Genomic DNA, 16,508 nt, shown 5'->3' on the forward strand with positions numbered 1-16,508 from the left:
ACATTTCCTGTTTGATGTTTTGAAGTGTACGTAGTGCTATTTTTTGCTAATTCTCAGGTTTCCTGCATATGTAAGTGAATGCTGTTTTGAAATCTACTTTTCTTCCTTTGTTTGGTACAGTCGTTTTCCAGCAATGTTTTTTTTTCTCATTATTTCTTTTGCATAGCGCATAGGTTTCTTTACAGCTTTGTACCATGTATGATCATCTGCTGAATCTAATGTACAGTCATGCCATGTTAATTTTACCCCTATTGAAAGGGGCAGGTTTTCTGGGACCAAACATTCGGATTGTATTTATGCCTCATTCAAATCCAATGTCTATGTCGAGACAATGGACAGGGTGAAAATGCATATAGCCTATTGGGACATATGTATTTTTGTCTTGTTATTATGGACAGCGATGACAACCAAATCCCAAGTGCCTCTACCAGATGTTGTACCCCTTGTATATTGATATTGATTGTTTTAAAGCTCCTCGCGATTACAATAACGCTCCCGTGTTTCCCAATTTCCATGTGCCACTATAGCAGGCTGCAGCCATAAAGCTTTATTTAAAGAATATTTGCTTCTTTTTCTTCACAATTCATTATTACGGCCAACTCACTTTATGGGCACTTTTGTTGGGGAACACTGTCAAGTTTTTTGCTTGTGTGTGATGTTCCTGCCCCAGTGTTGGCCACTGTGGGTATTGCATAAATAAGCAAATAAAATGCAGCACCAAGTGCACTCAGGGTTTTTTCTTCATTTTGTAACAGTGCAATTTACAAAACTTCCTTGAGTTGTGGAAAACACTGTTCACCAAACCATGGCATATGCTGAACAAATTTTAAGAGAACCTATAAACTTTCAAACTACACATGAGAGAAATGGGTGGGATGGTTTTCTCAGGAGGAGGAGGAGGAAAGGCAGGGAGGTTAACCAGTGAATAATCGGTTTGCTACCCTGCACGGGGGGAAAGTAGTGAGGAGAGAAAAAGATGAAGGAGAAAAGACAGTTGCAGGAAATTCAAGTCACTATGTAAAGTCACAGCATTCAGCAAAATCAGCCTATCGTGCAGGCCAGAAGTCTTCAAAAAGCGGAGCAGTGCCTTGCAGGCCTTCACCGCCGTGGCCAGTGACCGAGAATCTTCGTTTCCGTCAGTGGGTGCAGGTCTAGATTCTCCAGTGCACGGCAGCGAGACTGTCTTTCGGCGCTGTAGGCAGGGCATTCACAAAGAATGTGGGCTGTAGTCTCATCACACCCGCAGATGGCACAGCAGGGCTGTCACACATACCTATTAAGAAGGAGTAGTGCTTGGTGAAAGCTACACCAAGCCACAGGCGACGCAACAAAGTTGCTTCACATCGCGGTAGGCCAGATGGAAGCCAAAGCTTTAGATCTGGGTCTAAGGTTTTTAAAGGCAAATGCGAGAATTAGCCTGAATTCCACGCGGCAAGCGTGATGTCCCGCAACAGTGCTGCGTCGGGTCTCGTGATGGGGATGGACACACAATCACCCTCGTGGTGAGCAGTTCGCGCGGTCTCGTCCGCATGGTGGTTGCCTGTGATGCCGCTGTGTCCTTGCAGCCAATGGTAAACAATATCGTGCCCTTTGTTGGTGGCTGTGTGGTGGAGCTCTCGGATTTCGGCAACAAGGTGTTCATGGAACCCATGACGAGCAGATTGTAGCGCTTGGAGGGCTGCTTTTGAATCAGTGAAAACAGACCATTGCCGGGCTGTTTCTTCACTGATATGCCACTTGAGAGGTTCATTGATTACCATTGCCAACAATACTGGACCCATATTCCCAGCCTTCACCGAGGACAACCGCGTCATTTCCCCATTCTTATTTCCAAGTTGACCAGTTCAGTCTTGCACTGGCATCTGCTAGCCATCCTGATTAGCTTGGTTTCTAGAGCAACTGCCCCAACGGGCAGTAGTCATAGGCTTGGTCCTTGTACCGGGATGAATTTATGTTTCAGTTGGCCGTTAGAAAGATAGAACAATGTCCTTTTCACACTTTGGTACCTTTGGCCGCAACGAATGCAATTTTGTGTGATACAAAGCTTTGCACTGGCATTTTCTCATATCCATAACATAGAAGCTGTATGTCCGGGAGGTCACTTGAAATTAGGGGCTTGAGCTAGTGGCTTGCAAAAACCGCTTGTGTCTAACCTCCTAATTTTCCGGCACCACTCATGGATGTGCACAGTGAGTAGGTTTTTCTAAGTGCTGGCACAGGTGTTTTTAAACAACAAAATCTAGGCTCCAACTGCCGTTCTTCCAAGTGACATTGAAACTTTAAGGTTTCTTGGAGGCAGCTGTGTGCACCGTGAGTTGCATGATTCGCCATATCTTCGTCATAACTTATCCGTGCTTTGTTCAACAATTTACATACTCAAGAGTTCAACAAAGCTTTCTGTGGTCAGGTATTGCAATCGAAGTGAAGGAATGTAGTCACTGACCATAATTTTTTGTAGCTGTGTGGCAGGGTGTAGGTGCATGCTAATCAGCGATTCCTGCCTTGCTTGAAATCTATATGTCCTTAGAGGGTTTCGCTAAGCAATTTGGATGAAATTAGCATTTATTAGAAGCAGGAAGAATTATGGTGCATACGTAATCATATGCCGCCGAGGCTGTAAAAGTCTGAAGGCTTGAACCGGACGCTCGGTGGATCATTTACAAATGTACAACAAGCAAGTAAGTAATTAAGTGGTTTATTAAAATAATAATAATAAAAAAGAAAGGAAAATATTTTTGCTAGCCTACCATCGATACTGAAGCACCTGAGTTGGGCCAGCAGAAATAAACGATAGCAGGCAGAATGGAGAAATGAAATGAAAGAGGTGAGGGGACAGGAAGAGAGGATAGGGGGGAGAGGTAATGTACACAAAAACTATTTACACAATAATAAATATGTACAGGTTGCGCACGTGATTAGTTCATGGTGAAGCAATAAAAAAGCGCACAGCACAATGTTCACTACAGCTGCAGGGGGCGCCCAGCTGTTAGTCGGCCAAGGTAGCACTGCCAAGGTAGCACTCGCTGAGCATTCGGTCTCTGCGCGTAACTACCTGGCGGACACAACAACAAATAAGGAAATAAAAACTGGTGTAGTGCAACAGTGCATGAAAAAATCAGTGAAATATGATACAGTACAATATGATACATTATGATACAGAAAATGATACAGTACAGTCTCAGTACAACACTACTAATATTGTGAGAGCAGAAATACACAGGTGCAAGAGAAACAGTTTTTTCGCAGGTAATAAGGGCGAAAATGCAAGAACCAGAGAAGTGCACAATGCGTATGTCGTGCTATTCCATGTCGGCGCATGTTAAACGACTCCAGTTGTTCTAAATTATTCCCAAGCCTTCCATTAGAGCCTCTTTTATAACTCATGTCATATCAGGGCATTAAACACCACAATTTAAAATTTTTATACCAATTTTAAGAAATATTTGAAACATGTGCAATGCAACAAGAAACAATATTTCATGGGTAATAGTGAACTCTTGAAGGGAAGGCTAGGATGTAGATTTTTATGTAGAAACAAGGCAAGGAAAAAGATAGTTGTCCTTCACACATTACTTCTGCAAGTTGTATGTCCAGCATGATGATGCCCCTCAGTGAAAGTACTGGGCAATGATCCTGTCTCTAGTTCTAAAACCACTTGCCGAATCCACTAGTGGCACTGTGGCTGGCGGCTGGGCTGCTCTAGAGACAGGAACAGGCGCAGTACAATCACGAGTGGCATCGTACAGTAGAGCGGGTGGGACGGGGTCCTTGAGCAGCCGGCCCAAGTTGTGCAGCGCCGCACATGCCGTAATCACGATAGGCACCGTGGCCGTCTTGATTTGTAGTGTCATGTCGAGGCATGGAAACCTTCTCTTCCACACCCCGAAGGTTCGCTCGATGCTGCATCGCGTTCTTATTTGGGACTTGTTATACCTGTAGAAAATAAACGTTTTCTTTATTGAGAGCTGCCTTTACCTTTGTTAAAACTACAGCTTGAACTTACTTGTACTGTGGACTTCCTGGTAGAACATCATCTCTCAAAGGAGTCATCAGGTATGGCCTGCATGCATAGCCCATGTCACCAAGGAGGATGCCGGGAATGTCCCCCTGTTCGTACTGCACCCTGGCTCGACTGTTATCAAAAATGCGGCTGTCATGAGCCGAACCGGGCCAGCTGGCAACGAGGTCCAGAAACTGAAGTTTGGGACCTGTGATTGCCTGCAAAATAAATAAATTAGCACGAGTAAGATCGACTTGACCTGCACTGCGGCGAGAATGTTATTCTGGAATATGGAAGGAAATAGTGTAGGGCAGCTGAATAAAAATGTGTGCTTGTGTAAACCACTTGCATATAACATCAACACTGCTTGTTTTGAGCAATTTATATTCGTGGACACTGCATAAAAAAGTTGCAGCAACAATGCACACTTGTCTCGTACTGTTATGTTATTTTCATGCCTGTCATTACTGAAGGCATGTGCTACATATGCAAAACAACTCACTACTGTAATAGGTTACCTCTGCATTGAAAACAGTTAAAACGAAGGCTTATTTGTGATGAAATAGGACCAGGTAATTATTGTCAAAGCTTACTCTACTCAAAAATAAGAATTAAGTTTGCATACAACACAATATTCCTACGGCCTGTACTCAGCTGCAAATCCAGGAAAAATCGCCGATTTAAACATTTTTCACAGAACTGTTTGCTAGTAGCAACATATTCTTTTGTTATGCTGTTATTGTTGTGATTATCAGCAGCAACGACGTAACGATGGTGAAATTACGAATTTATGCTATCAATACTAATATAACGCGAGGAGAAGAGAAAATTAAAAATACAATTACGGTAGTAAGGCAGCCTCGACCCCTGTTTGCGCCAGGGCAACTGAAATGCTGGCTTCTCCAAGTATGGTATCGAAGGGTGGCTGACATGCAGTCATTAGCTCAATACTTCAATACCTTGGAACCGATTATAGTGCGAAGGGCATTCCGAAGCATTAAATGGTGCCTCCCGCCGAATACTGAACATTATTTTTTCTCAGTTCGCCGAACATAATTTTTTTTTTGTCGCAGAACTTACCTGAACATTGATGGAGAAGTATCCTTTCCTGTTGCGGAAGACTTCTGCATCATTTTCTCCCGGACTCTTTATCGGGATGTGGGTGCAGTCGATGCAGCCGGTCACGCCAGGGAACTTCGCCACTGCGTAAAATTCCTCCATAACTCCCGGGGCTTGGGCGGCGCTCGGGAACTTCACGAGCTCCGCGAACAATGTCTCGGCTATCATGTGCGATATGCGCGCGATGATCCGCGACACTGTCGGTTGAGACACGTTCACAAGATCACCGGTGACGATCTGGAAGGTCCCCGCGCCGTAGAACCGCAAGGCCACGAGCAGCTGAAGCAGCGGCGGCACCGGGAGACCGCGTTCGTCGGTGTTGGCGCGCAACGGAAGCCTCCCAAGCAGCTCCAGCACCGCTTGCTTCGAGAAGCGGTACCTGCTCAAGAATTCGGCATCGTTGTATATGTCCATGGCGTTTTGCCGATCCCTGAGCACTGGCCGCGGAGCGCGCGCGTACCTGTACGCTCTGTCCTCGGCGATTTCGGCGGCGCGAGCACAGAAGTTGACGAAGTCCGAAAAACTGCGGTAGGACTCGGCCATGTCGAAATGCGGAAAGTGTCACTTAAGCTAGCAGAGAGCCTAGCTTAAGTTGTCGTGTCGATAAGTGCGCCTTTGATCGTGACTTAAGTGAAAGTGCTGTTTATGAAATGCTTTAAGCACCGGAGAGTCACTTAAGTCGTACTTACAGCTTAAGTGCCGTTCTTGAATACGGCGGTTAGAATGGTATCGCGGTCAGTGCGCGTCTGCTATGCGGCCGGGCTGGCGCGAACGCATCGGGCATGGAGAAAGGCCCAGGGCCACCACGGCCAGTCTCGAGAGTGGCGCGCGCGCTCTCCCTTCAAGAGACCGGCGGTGACTGAGCGTCCGGTTAACGCGGCGAGTGCCACGAGGCAGCGCTGGCGATGTGGTCGCTGCTGGCGCCACCATACCAGCGCACGGAGCCCATAGGTTTTTCTCGGAATTCCCCACGTTTTTCCAACGCGCGCGGGATAAAAAAAAAGCGCATCTTGCACGTGTGCACGTCTCTCTAGTTAAGCTAACTGCGCCGCTGATTCCGCATTGACTATTCCTGCTGAAGAGGCTCCAGGGAAGTCTGCCCTGTCTGCGTTTGATTCTGTTTATTTGTTTACTCGTTTTGGCCAGCGGCACGCGAGTACATGCATCTATAATTCTTATCTGTTCCGCGAATCCGCCACCGTCTGTTTCTGTACTAGCCGCCGCTCTGCCTTGAGGGCGCCTATTCTCCCCTCCTGCTCCTCGTTTTCCTTTTTTTATTTCTCTTTTTTTTTCGGCCCGCTCTCCGCGGCTGCTCGGTGGACAGGGGGCGACAGTGCGTTTTTCTTTTCCCCTTTATTTCTCATTCTCCTTTGAAAAACGCTCTCCTTCGAGCAAACAAACAGATCACACATGAGACAAACAGCGAGCGACCAGACTCCTCTCTTCGACTGAGGGAAAGGAGTAGGATGGTCAAAGGAACAGACGAAAAAAAAAGGGGGGGGATAGAAATCAGAGGTTAGAGACAGCGGGGGCGGAGAGAGTGAATTGTCCGCAAGGAAAAAAAGAGGGGGGGGGGTCGCCAAGAATTATTATGGCGGAAGCTTCCTTCGGCGGAAGCGAGAGGTTAGAATACGAGGAAAGAAAATATCATAAACAAGAAAACAGCAAGAAAAGAACAAAGAAACGGAAAACAACACTGAGCGCATATGCCTCAGAGCGCGATGCGCTCCCCGCGGGTGCGGCTGTTAACAGTTCAAAATGTTAGTTACGGCGGCGGTGCGGCCGGCCAAACGCACCGCAGAAACCTGATCCCGCAGCCCGGCGCCGCAAAGCGCAAATGTCCCCGCGCTGCCTCGCGTGAGAAGGGCACCTCCGCCCCGCGTTCCGTCGCGGAGACAAAAAGAGGGCTCCTTCCTAGAATCTGAGAGAGAGAGGAGAGTAACAGATAGAAAATGGGGATCGAAGGCGCGAAATCGCCCAAGTGTCCGTTATTGCAATGGGTCCAATATGGAGCATCGCGCTCTACTATCTGCAAAATAGGAAAAAAGAAATAAAGAAAAGTAAAATATATAAAAATATAAAAAGTTGAGGGGGGAATAGGCAATATGCTTTGCTCTCAGAACTGTTTTCTCTGGTCATGAGCAAGAAACAATGGCAGGGGGAGGAGAAGGGCGGCATGTGGAAGCAAGCACGCAAATTGGCATGACCTCAGGCGATGTAGTCGCGGTGCTGTGAATTTCAGTAGGGCTAGGACTATGATCTCTGAAGTGTGGAGAGAGTACCAGGTTTTTCATTTATACCGGCCTGCACAGTATTAAACTGATATATAAAGTGTGATTCTCGTTGCTCACGCTCACGGGTATTTCGGAAGCCGCTCTGTAGCAGCGTAACATTGTTTGTGAAACTCGTGACCTTCCTGGGAAAGATGTTTCGACAGGGGGAGGAGAGGAAGAGATCTGGTGTGCGCGCGGTGGTTGTTGAATTTAATTCGAAAGGAATTCTCGGTTTGGCCAATGTATTGCATCTGACAATCGCCACACTCGAGCATGCATACTACGTTACTACTGTCACAGTTCAAGTTTTCACGGATGGAGTGTTTGAAGTTAGAGTGTGTGCATTGAGCTAGTGCTGTCCGCATATGCATGCTGGCAAACTTGACGTCGATTCTTCCTGCAAAGTAGGCAACCAACAGGCTTTCCCTTATAGACAGTAGAGTTTACTACGTAATCATGTATGTTTTTTGGTAGCCTGTAGGTAACGTGTGGAACTGTTGGAAAAATTTTTGACAGTCTATCGTTTTGTTCGATTATGTTGAAATGTTTTTTTTTTTAGAATTTTGTTGACATTAGAAAGGTTGCTTGCGAAGGCTAAGACGAGATTAGAGCCGTGTCATTTGCGGTTGCTGATGGGGGATCCCCAAACATTTCGTTACGATTTTTTGCTTCCGCTTTCTTAATGGCATCATCAAAAATAGAGGCCGCGGATAGTATTGGTCCCTCAGAACCTCCCGCATACAGTTAGAATTTTCTTTGAAGTCTTCTGGTCGTGAGTAGATCCGTTTGAATCTGATGACTTGGGAATATGGAATTGAACTTTTGCAGTGGCGTGGGTGGCAGCTCTTGCAATGAAGGTACTGTTGCCTATCCGTGGGCTTTCTATAGACACTGGTGATTAAGCTACCCTTCTCCACTCGAACTGAGACGTCCAAGAAATTAATTTGACTGGTGGAGTAAGTGTGTGTGAAACAGAGGTTTGGATGTATGTCGTTAAATGCTGAAATAAATAAGTTTAGAATGCTTGGAGCAGGCGACAGATTGTACCGTGTAAAAGCGGTGTCTGGAGTGGCAGCACTACGATGCACAATAGTGTCGAGCAACGGTTCCGCGAAGCACACTGGGGAGTTGAGCACAGATGTCGCCAATAAAAGCTGCCTGCGCATCTAAAAAACAACTCTGACGACTTTTCTGCATGCAGCTCACGGCGCGCTTTCCTCTCTCAGCGGGCCACGCCAACCTTCTTGCGTTAGTGAGGCCTGCGAGATAATTTTGGATGCGACGCTCACATCGCGGCTGCAGAAAACACGTATTATGTATATATGCAAGCACTAAATTCCACACAAACTAAACCAAATTGAACATTAATATTTCTCCCCTCCTCTGGCCTCGTTATAGGGTGCGCAAGTTGAAATAAACATATACAAAATATGCTCTGAGGACACGAAAATCTGATGGGATTGGTTCTTTAAAGGCAGTGAAGCATTTAAGGTTAATGCAGGCAGTGAGGCACACGCACGCACGCACACACGCACACACACACAAAGAGTAAGCAAGCAAAGCAAAGTAACGAATGGTTCCACGCTTAAGAAAGGCGATGCCGTGTCGGGCCATCTCATGCTGCAGCATGGACCCTTTTTTGCTGTAATGAGTCTAAATTTATATATCAAACGCATCTCGCAAGAGCAAAGCCGCTGCATTAAACACCACCCAGGAAAATTCGTACTATTCCTTCGGCAATTTCAAATCGCAACGGTCATCGGCTACTAAAAGGAAGGCACGAAGGACGCTAATGGTTTTGTTAACTTGATACGCAAATAGGAATATAATAGGTAGTGAATTTATAAATACCTATGGTGGGCAGGAACGTCGAAGAAGCGTTGTCCACTTCTGTCAGATGTGCTGCACCACTTCGCGCTGTTCCCGTGTGTACGTCGCGTCTGAAGCGTCGGAGACGTAAAGTTTCGTTTCTCCTGCTTTCGCTCGCCCGGTCGACTGCAGCTGTGCTGCTCGCAGCGATCCTGGCGGCGCGGACGCGATGTGTCTTCTTCGCAAATCTTTTCTTTCATATCTTTTTTTTTAATGCTCATGGCTGTTTATATTTCAGTTCATAAGCATGTTTTTCTGTTCTACTGTGGTCGAGAAATTTTACTTTTATCAGACTTAATTTCAGGCGCGCTTACCGCCTATATCAGGATCACTGCAATCGTTTTGACCGTGGCGGCACCCACGGTGCGCACGGCGCGGACCCGCAACTTGCAACAGGCTTTGCTTTACGTACGCATGCAGCGGCCTCAGCTTACGCGCACTGCCGCCCGATCTGTCAACGAGTTTTAGCGCTTTATTTCAAAGTGGCTAGCGTCATGGAGAAAAAAAAACTGAGGAAGGAGCATCCGGCGAGGGCCATGAAGCCTAGTCGTAAAAAGTAAAAATACACTAAAAAGATAAGAGTCGGTCCCCCTCGTGACCACGCACGTGATAGCGTGCGGTGATTTCTAGCCTCGCTAGGCGCGCGCATGCGCGTGTTAGCGCGGCAGACTAGCTGTAGATCGACCTTCTTGCTGTAGACGCCACACGGGCCGCCGAAGACGCGCGCACTAAAACATACCTACACAAAAATACTAAAGACTGACTGAGAGAGCGAAAAAACGGGGAGAGAGAGAGAGAGAAATAACATTTATTAGCACCCGTCAAAAGGATGATGGGTATCCGAGGCGCCGCTCGGTCCCAGCCATGTCCTCCCCCTCAGCCGTCGACCGGGATCTCTTGGATCTCAGCAGCGGCAAGGGCGAGACGGATGACTTCACGTTGTTTAGTTTCGTCCTCGTTGTGAAGCAGTGCCTCCCAGGACTTATGTTCTGTCAAGTTGTCCAAAGCTCGGACATGTCCATACCATATGGATCATGTCCGCTATGCCGTCGCAACGTTTGCACGTGGGGCTGAAAATCTCAGGGTGCCACTTGCTATAAAGCTGAGGGTTAGGGAATACTCCGGTTTGGAGCTTGCGCCACACAACCTCTTCGTTTTTGGTTAGCTGCTTACTTGCTTTTGGAAGTACCGCTCGGCCTAATTTGTAATGGTTTAGGATTTCCTGTTACGTGTTAAGGTCGTCATCGAACTGTAGGAGCTCCTCATCGCGCGAGGGGGAAGGGGTTGTGCACAAGACGCCACTGGGATCCCGGAAAGTAGCTAATCCTCGGGCCAGTGCGTGCGCTTTCTCGTTTCCCCTCAACCCTTGGTGCGCGGGTGTCCAGATGAGCGCTACCAGTTCTGCCGGTGGTGGACTGCCGGCCAACACTCGTGCTGCTGTAGCTGAAATGCAGCCCGCGTCAAAGTTTCTAATTGCTGATTTTGAGTCACTCACGATAATTTTAACCTGTTGTTGAGTTAGAGCCAGCGCAATGGCCAACTCTTCCGCCTCCGTTACTGTCGAGTGTCTGGTGCTGCAGCACGCTACCGGGCCTCCGTTTTCCCTAGTGGCTACCGAAATGTGCCCCGAACTGTTTGTGCATTGTGCGGCATCCGTATACAAGACATCCTGTCTGCCCTGAAAGCGGGCTTGCAACGCTACTGCTCTTTCCTTCCTCCGGCTCTCATGGTAGATGGGATGCATGTTTTTGGGGAGTGGGGGTATCTTTAGTTTGTCCCTAACCTGTCTAGGAACCGGGTCCGTACGTCTCGAGCACGCTCGAGGCTCGTGCCCCAGCTTCTCCAGAATGCTGCGACCAGTACGACTGCGTAAAAGTCTCTGATACTGCGAGGTCCTTGCAGCCTCAATGAGCTCTTCGAGGGTATTCGAAACCCCTAGACTCAAAATCTTTTTTGTTGGCGCACAGGGTGGTAAACCTAGTGCTGTTTCTATCCCTTTACTGATTAAAACATCCAGTTTGTCCTTTTCCGCCTGGTAAAGCCGCAAATAAGGTGCCACGTAGACTATCCTGCTGATTATAAAAGATTGCACTAGCCTAAGGAGGTTAGCTTCTTTCATACCCGCATGTTTGTTAGCGATTCGTTTTAGGAGTCGGCAAGTTTGACTGGTGCTAGCCTCTAGTCTCTGAATCGTTTCCGAGTTCCTGCCGTTCGCCTGAATTCGTAATCCTAGAACCCTCTTGCTTTCCACCGCTGGAATTACATTACCGTTGACCCTGAGTGTGATTCCCGCGTTATACGGTCCGTCCTGCTTTATGCGCCGACGCTGTGGCGACCGCATGGGCGCGAGAAATAGCGCTTCCGATTTCTCGGCCGAGCACCTGAGACCCATTGGTTCTAAGTATTTTTCTGTTACATCTATAGCTCTTTGAAGCGTCAGTTCAATTTGGCTATCACTGACCCTGCACATCCACAGAGTCAGGTCATCTGCGTACAACGTATGGTTCAGCCCCGGAATGTTGTCCAGTTGTGCGGGGAGGCCAAGCATGGCGATATTAAACAGGGTCGGGGACAACACCGATCCCTGCGGTGTGCCCTTGTTGCCCAGTTGAATACCCGTCAGTGTGTTACCCCCCATGCTTATAGATGCCGTTCTGTTTGTAAGGAAATCGCGTATGTAGTTGTAGGTACGAACACCCACGTCTAACGCAGCCAGACCCTCCAGAATGGCCGAGTGCTTTACGTTGTCGAAAGCTTTCGACACGTCTAGACCAACGATCACCCTGGTGTCTAGCGTTGGATTTTCTATTATCTGTTCTTTTAGCTGCAGCATGACATCACATGCCGACAAATGCGGTCTAAATCCAATCATGGTATTTGGATATAAACACTTGTCCTCAAAAAATCGGTTCAGCCGGGTCTGAATCACATGTTCCATCAGTTTGCCCACGCACGACGTGAGCGAAATGGGACGCAGGTGCTCGAAACCCGGCTGTTTTCCCGGCTTCGGGAGGAACAGAAGGTTCGCGTCCTTCCATGCTGTCGGCAGTCGACCGGCTTCCCAACACTCCTGCATAAAGGCAGCGAGATGTCGGATCGACGTGTCGTCCAAATTTCTTAGAATTCGGTTGCTGACCTTGTCCGGACCCACGGCAGTCCTGGTCCTCAATCTGTTTATTTCTGCCCGGACTTCGGCAACCGTTATCGGTTTATCTAAGTCCGGGTTTTCCTGCCCCCCGTAATCTGGTAGCGGTTCAGCTGTACCCGTCGCGCAGCTCAAGTACCGGTCCCGGACTTGGGATATGAGCGTATCCGTGGTCCCGTCAAATGTATGTACTAGCCGGTGAAGTTGTTGCCTGGCCTCCAGTTTGGACTTGTCCGGATCTAGAAGATGCCGAAGCAAGTGCCACGTACCTGCCTTCCCGATGTTTCGGTCCAGTTGGTCGCAAATGTTGTTCCAGTTTTGCCTTGTTAAAACGAGCGCGTACTCTTCGATTTCCTTGTTAAGCAAGGCCAATTGTCTTCGCAAGTTCCTGTTCCCCCTCTTGTGCGCGATCCGCGTTTCAAGATCCTTCTTCTTGCGCCAGAGACGGACCATGTGACGATCTACTCCCTGGACTTCTTCGTCAACCTCTACCTCCTCGGTTGCCTCGCGGACCGATTGAAGGACATTTTTACTCCAGTCATCAATGTTGCTTATGCCTTCCTCCTGCCCCGTGCGGCCATTTCGGAAAGCTTCCCAGTTCACCGAAGCCACCTTCTTGGTGCGGGCAACCGGTGGTCCGTTGTCGACTACAATTTCGATAATTTTATGATCGCTACCCAAGTTTTCGTCCGTGTTGCACCAGGTGGCAGAGATGCGGCCTCCGGTTAGAGTTAAGTACGGGGACGTGTCTGTCGAAACACTGTTGCCCTGACGGGTAGGTCTTAGGGGATCCGTCAGAAGCACTAGGCCATTCTGCTGAATACTAGTCCATAGTTCGCGTCCCTTTACCTGCGTGTACTTATACCCCCATGCCGGGTGATGCGCGTTAATGTCCCCGACTATCAAAAGGGGCCCTCCCTTCGAGATCACGCGCGCTTTCGCGAAGAGCTCATCGAAGCCGCAAGGACTTTTTTGGCGTGGCGGGCTATACACATTTAGAATGAACAGACTATTGAGTTTCCTCTTTTGCGAGATTATCTCAATCAGAATATGGTCCAGATTTGTAGTCCCGGTATCATGCTGCAACACCGTTATATTCCTTTTGACGAGAGTGGCTACTCGCGTGTTGTCACCTCGTCCTACGTACGATTTGTAACTCGCCAGCTTGGCGTGCTTACCGCACTCCTGCAACGCGATTAATTCGGGTTTGTCACTGCTCATCAAAAAAGTCTGGAGTACCGCGCGTTTGCGACCGAAGCCCCTACAGTTCCACTGCCAAATGGTATGTGTACGGTGACGCAGAGCCATTTTGAAGGTTAATAATTTCCTGATATACCCACTGAATTCTCTCGTCTCTGCTTGCCATATCGGCGCGCAGCTGTTCCATAGCAGCCCTCAGGTGCTCCAAAGCGGCCATAACTTGCTGTTGAAAAATCTGATCATCCTGTTCCTTTTTATTGAGTCGTCTTTCTAATCCTTGTATACGGGTTTCAAGATCCTCCTCTGAACCTCTCTTCTTTTTTGTTGCTGGAGGACTTTCCCTAGGGAGCTCTGCCTGCTCCTTCCGCGGCAGCTCCCCCGGCTGCGTTACATCATTCATCGGCTGCGAAGTCCTGCCTATCGCCATAACCTGTTCCTGCAGCGCCTTAACTTTCGCTTGTAATAATCGGTTCTGGTCTTTGAGAGCCTTGACTTCATCTGAGTCCTGAGAGACACTACTTACACAATCCACTTTTGACGCCTGCTGCTGCTTCTGCTGCTGCTGCCGCTGCTGCTGGTGCTGCTGCTGGTGCTGCTGCTGCTGCTGCCGCTGCTGGTGCTGCCGCTGCTGGTGCTGCTGCTGGTGCTGGTGCTGCTGCTGCTGCTGCTGTTGCTTCAATCGAGAGCCCTCCGTCGTCGTCTTGGACGAAGGCGGCTGCAGGCGAGGAAACGAAGCGGAACGGTACCTCGGATGGCTCGAGGGTCGCTCGTGGGACGCACTGCGGCCATCTCTACGACTGAAACGGACTTGCTGCTGCTTCTTGGCCTCCTCCTCGGCAGCTAACTTTGCTTCCCACTGTTTCTTCTTGATTACGTATGGCGTACGGAAGAGTTCCTTGCAATGCTTGTCACCCGTCAGATGGCCTTTTCCACATAGGCGACACTTGGGAACGCATTGATGATCTTCGGCCGGCGACACCACCGCACAGCCACGACACTTTGGGTTTTCACTGTCGCACACATCGGAGCGATGACCAAGTTCTCCACACCTGAAGCAGACTTCATATCTCTTTTTGAACAACCAGCAGGGCATGAGCATGCCTTCAATCCTGACAAACCTTGGAACGTCAGCTTCCAGAAAGGTGATAATAATAGTAGAAGTCTTGCCCATCCGACGCACTCCAGCGACGTCTGGATTCTTCGGATCCTTTCTCAGTGCTTGCAGCAACTGTTCTTCCGTGAACCTCTCAGAGATCCCGTGGACTACCGCTCGCCCGCAATCCTCCGGTGCGATCATATTGGCCACAACTTCGTGCTCGTTGTCGTCGAGTTTAAAGCAACGGATTGCAGCTACCTTCACGCCTCGGTTAAAGTCCAAGGAATGAAAGAGCACCGTACCTTGCTTTCCGTTTACACACCATGAGTCCTGCTCCGACCAGCCGAGTCCGGCAGCCTTGGCGAGGGCCTGACTGATCAGCGGGCCCGACGTGCGTTTAATCACGCCCAGACCTTCACGAGGCCTAAAAATCACCTTGATGCCTTCATCCGGGAATCTCGGAACATTCATAGCGATCGATCGTTCAGCCGCTTTCCTCCGGACCGCTTTGGTAGGGCCTAAAACGGCCCCACCTGCAATTTTGTATCCGGCTTCCCCGCGTCCGACACGGCGCGTCTCCACCTTGGCGTTCTCCTTGGAACCTTCGAGAAGCTTCCGTTGGTGTTTCGCTTCAACCTTTCGTTGGAGCACTTTGACCCAGCTGCTGTCATAATGTTCCGGATCCAGGTCCGTACCTTCGACGGTCACCTCCATCGACATGGTGGGTCCACAGAATCGGCGGTTGACCGGCGGCGCAGGGGCCTCCGGGCCGGCGTCTCCGGCCGAAGATGGGCTAGGCCTAACGGACGCCTAGCGCGTCCCAGGCGGTCCGCACAAAATCGATAGCAACAGACAAACGGTTGCACTCACAGTAACAAATTTGGTATCCACGTGGTCCTGACGTGTTCCCATGCACAAGGTATCATTGAATCCAACATCCGATAAACGTTTCTGGCACAACGAGACAGAATTTCCGGAGCCGACGTGAATCACATCCGCGCTCCTCGGCCCCAGGTTGCCAACCTCAAAAAACGGGGAAGGGAGCGGATTCACGAGCGCTTGGCTTGTGAAGGCTGGCCGCCTGGCGTCGCGCTCCCTCCTCAGTTTTTTTCCTCCATGGCTAGTGTAGTGCCCGACAACGATAGATGGAACGAAGGAGCGACCGCTTGGAAACGCGTGGTGGCAGTCGCTACCATGGTGGGTTTTCTTTATTTAACTATGTTGTAAATCGTTATTTCGATTCACCATTTTCTTTAAATACGTTTTTCTGCTCCTCTAATTTACCCGCCGAAGTGACTCAGTAGTTAGGGCGCTCGGCTACTAGCTGATCCGGAGATCCCGGGTTCGAACCCGACCGCGGCGGCTGCGTTTTTATGGAGGAAAAACGCTGAGGCGCTCGTGTGCTGTGCGATGTCAGTGCACGTTAAAGATCCCCAGGTGGTCGAAATTATTCCGAAGCCCTCTACTGCGACACCTCCTTCGTCCTTTCTTCTTTCACTCCCTCCTTTATCCCTTCCCTTACGGCGCGCTTCGGGTGTCCGACAATATATGAGACAGATACCGCGCCATTTTGTTTCCCCAAAAACCAATTATATTGTATACTCCTCCTCTAACCTTATATCGCCTCCCTGCTTATGAGCCACCGATCTTTCAGTCGCTTTTTGCTAACTTCCACCTAAGATTTATTTGCATGACCATTGTTACCCCTTAAACATCCATAGGGCGTCAGAAAATGGTGAGAGTGTGATTGAGCCTGAATCGACATTCTTACCGTCACAAGCGTGACATACTATGGCGCCATCTAGT

The 16,508-nt window shown here is 49.0% G+C and overlaps 1 protein-coding gene across 1 annotated transcript in view; it reads right to left on the minus strand.

The window, feature by feature from the left end:
* Positions 1–136: 136 nt before the first annotated feature.
* The window catches only part of LOC144117896 (uncharacterized), a 28,083-nt gene continuing 11,711 nt past the window's right edge, over positions 137–16,508 (minus strand). Inside the window, exons 3-6 of the mRNA XM_077651255.1 lie at positions 15,285–15,512; positions 5,081–5,146; positions 4,004–4,218; positions 137–3,933 (exon numbers count right to left, since the gene is read on the minus strand). Coding sequence (XP_077507381.1) covers positions 3,609–3,933; positions 4,004–4,218; positions 5,081–5,146; positions 15,285–15,512 — 834 coding nt within the window. The 3' untranslated portion in view covers positions 137–3,608. The remainder of the gene's footprint in view (positions 3,934–4,003; positions 4,219–5,080; positions 5,147–15,284; positions 15,513–16,508) is intronic.

Source organism: Amblyomma americanum, chromosome 1, assembly GCF_052857255.1.
Source record: "Amblyomma americanum isolate KBUSLIRL-KWMA chromosome 1, ASM5285725v1, whole genome shotgun sequence".
NCBI classification, from domain to species: Eukaryota; Metazoa; Arthropoda; class Arachnida; order Ixodida; family Ixodidae; genus Amblyomma; species Amblyomma americanum.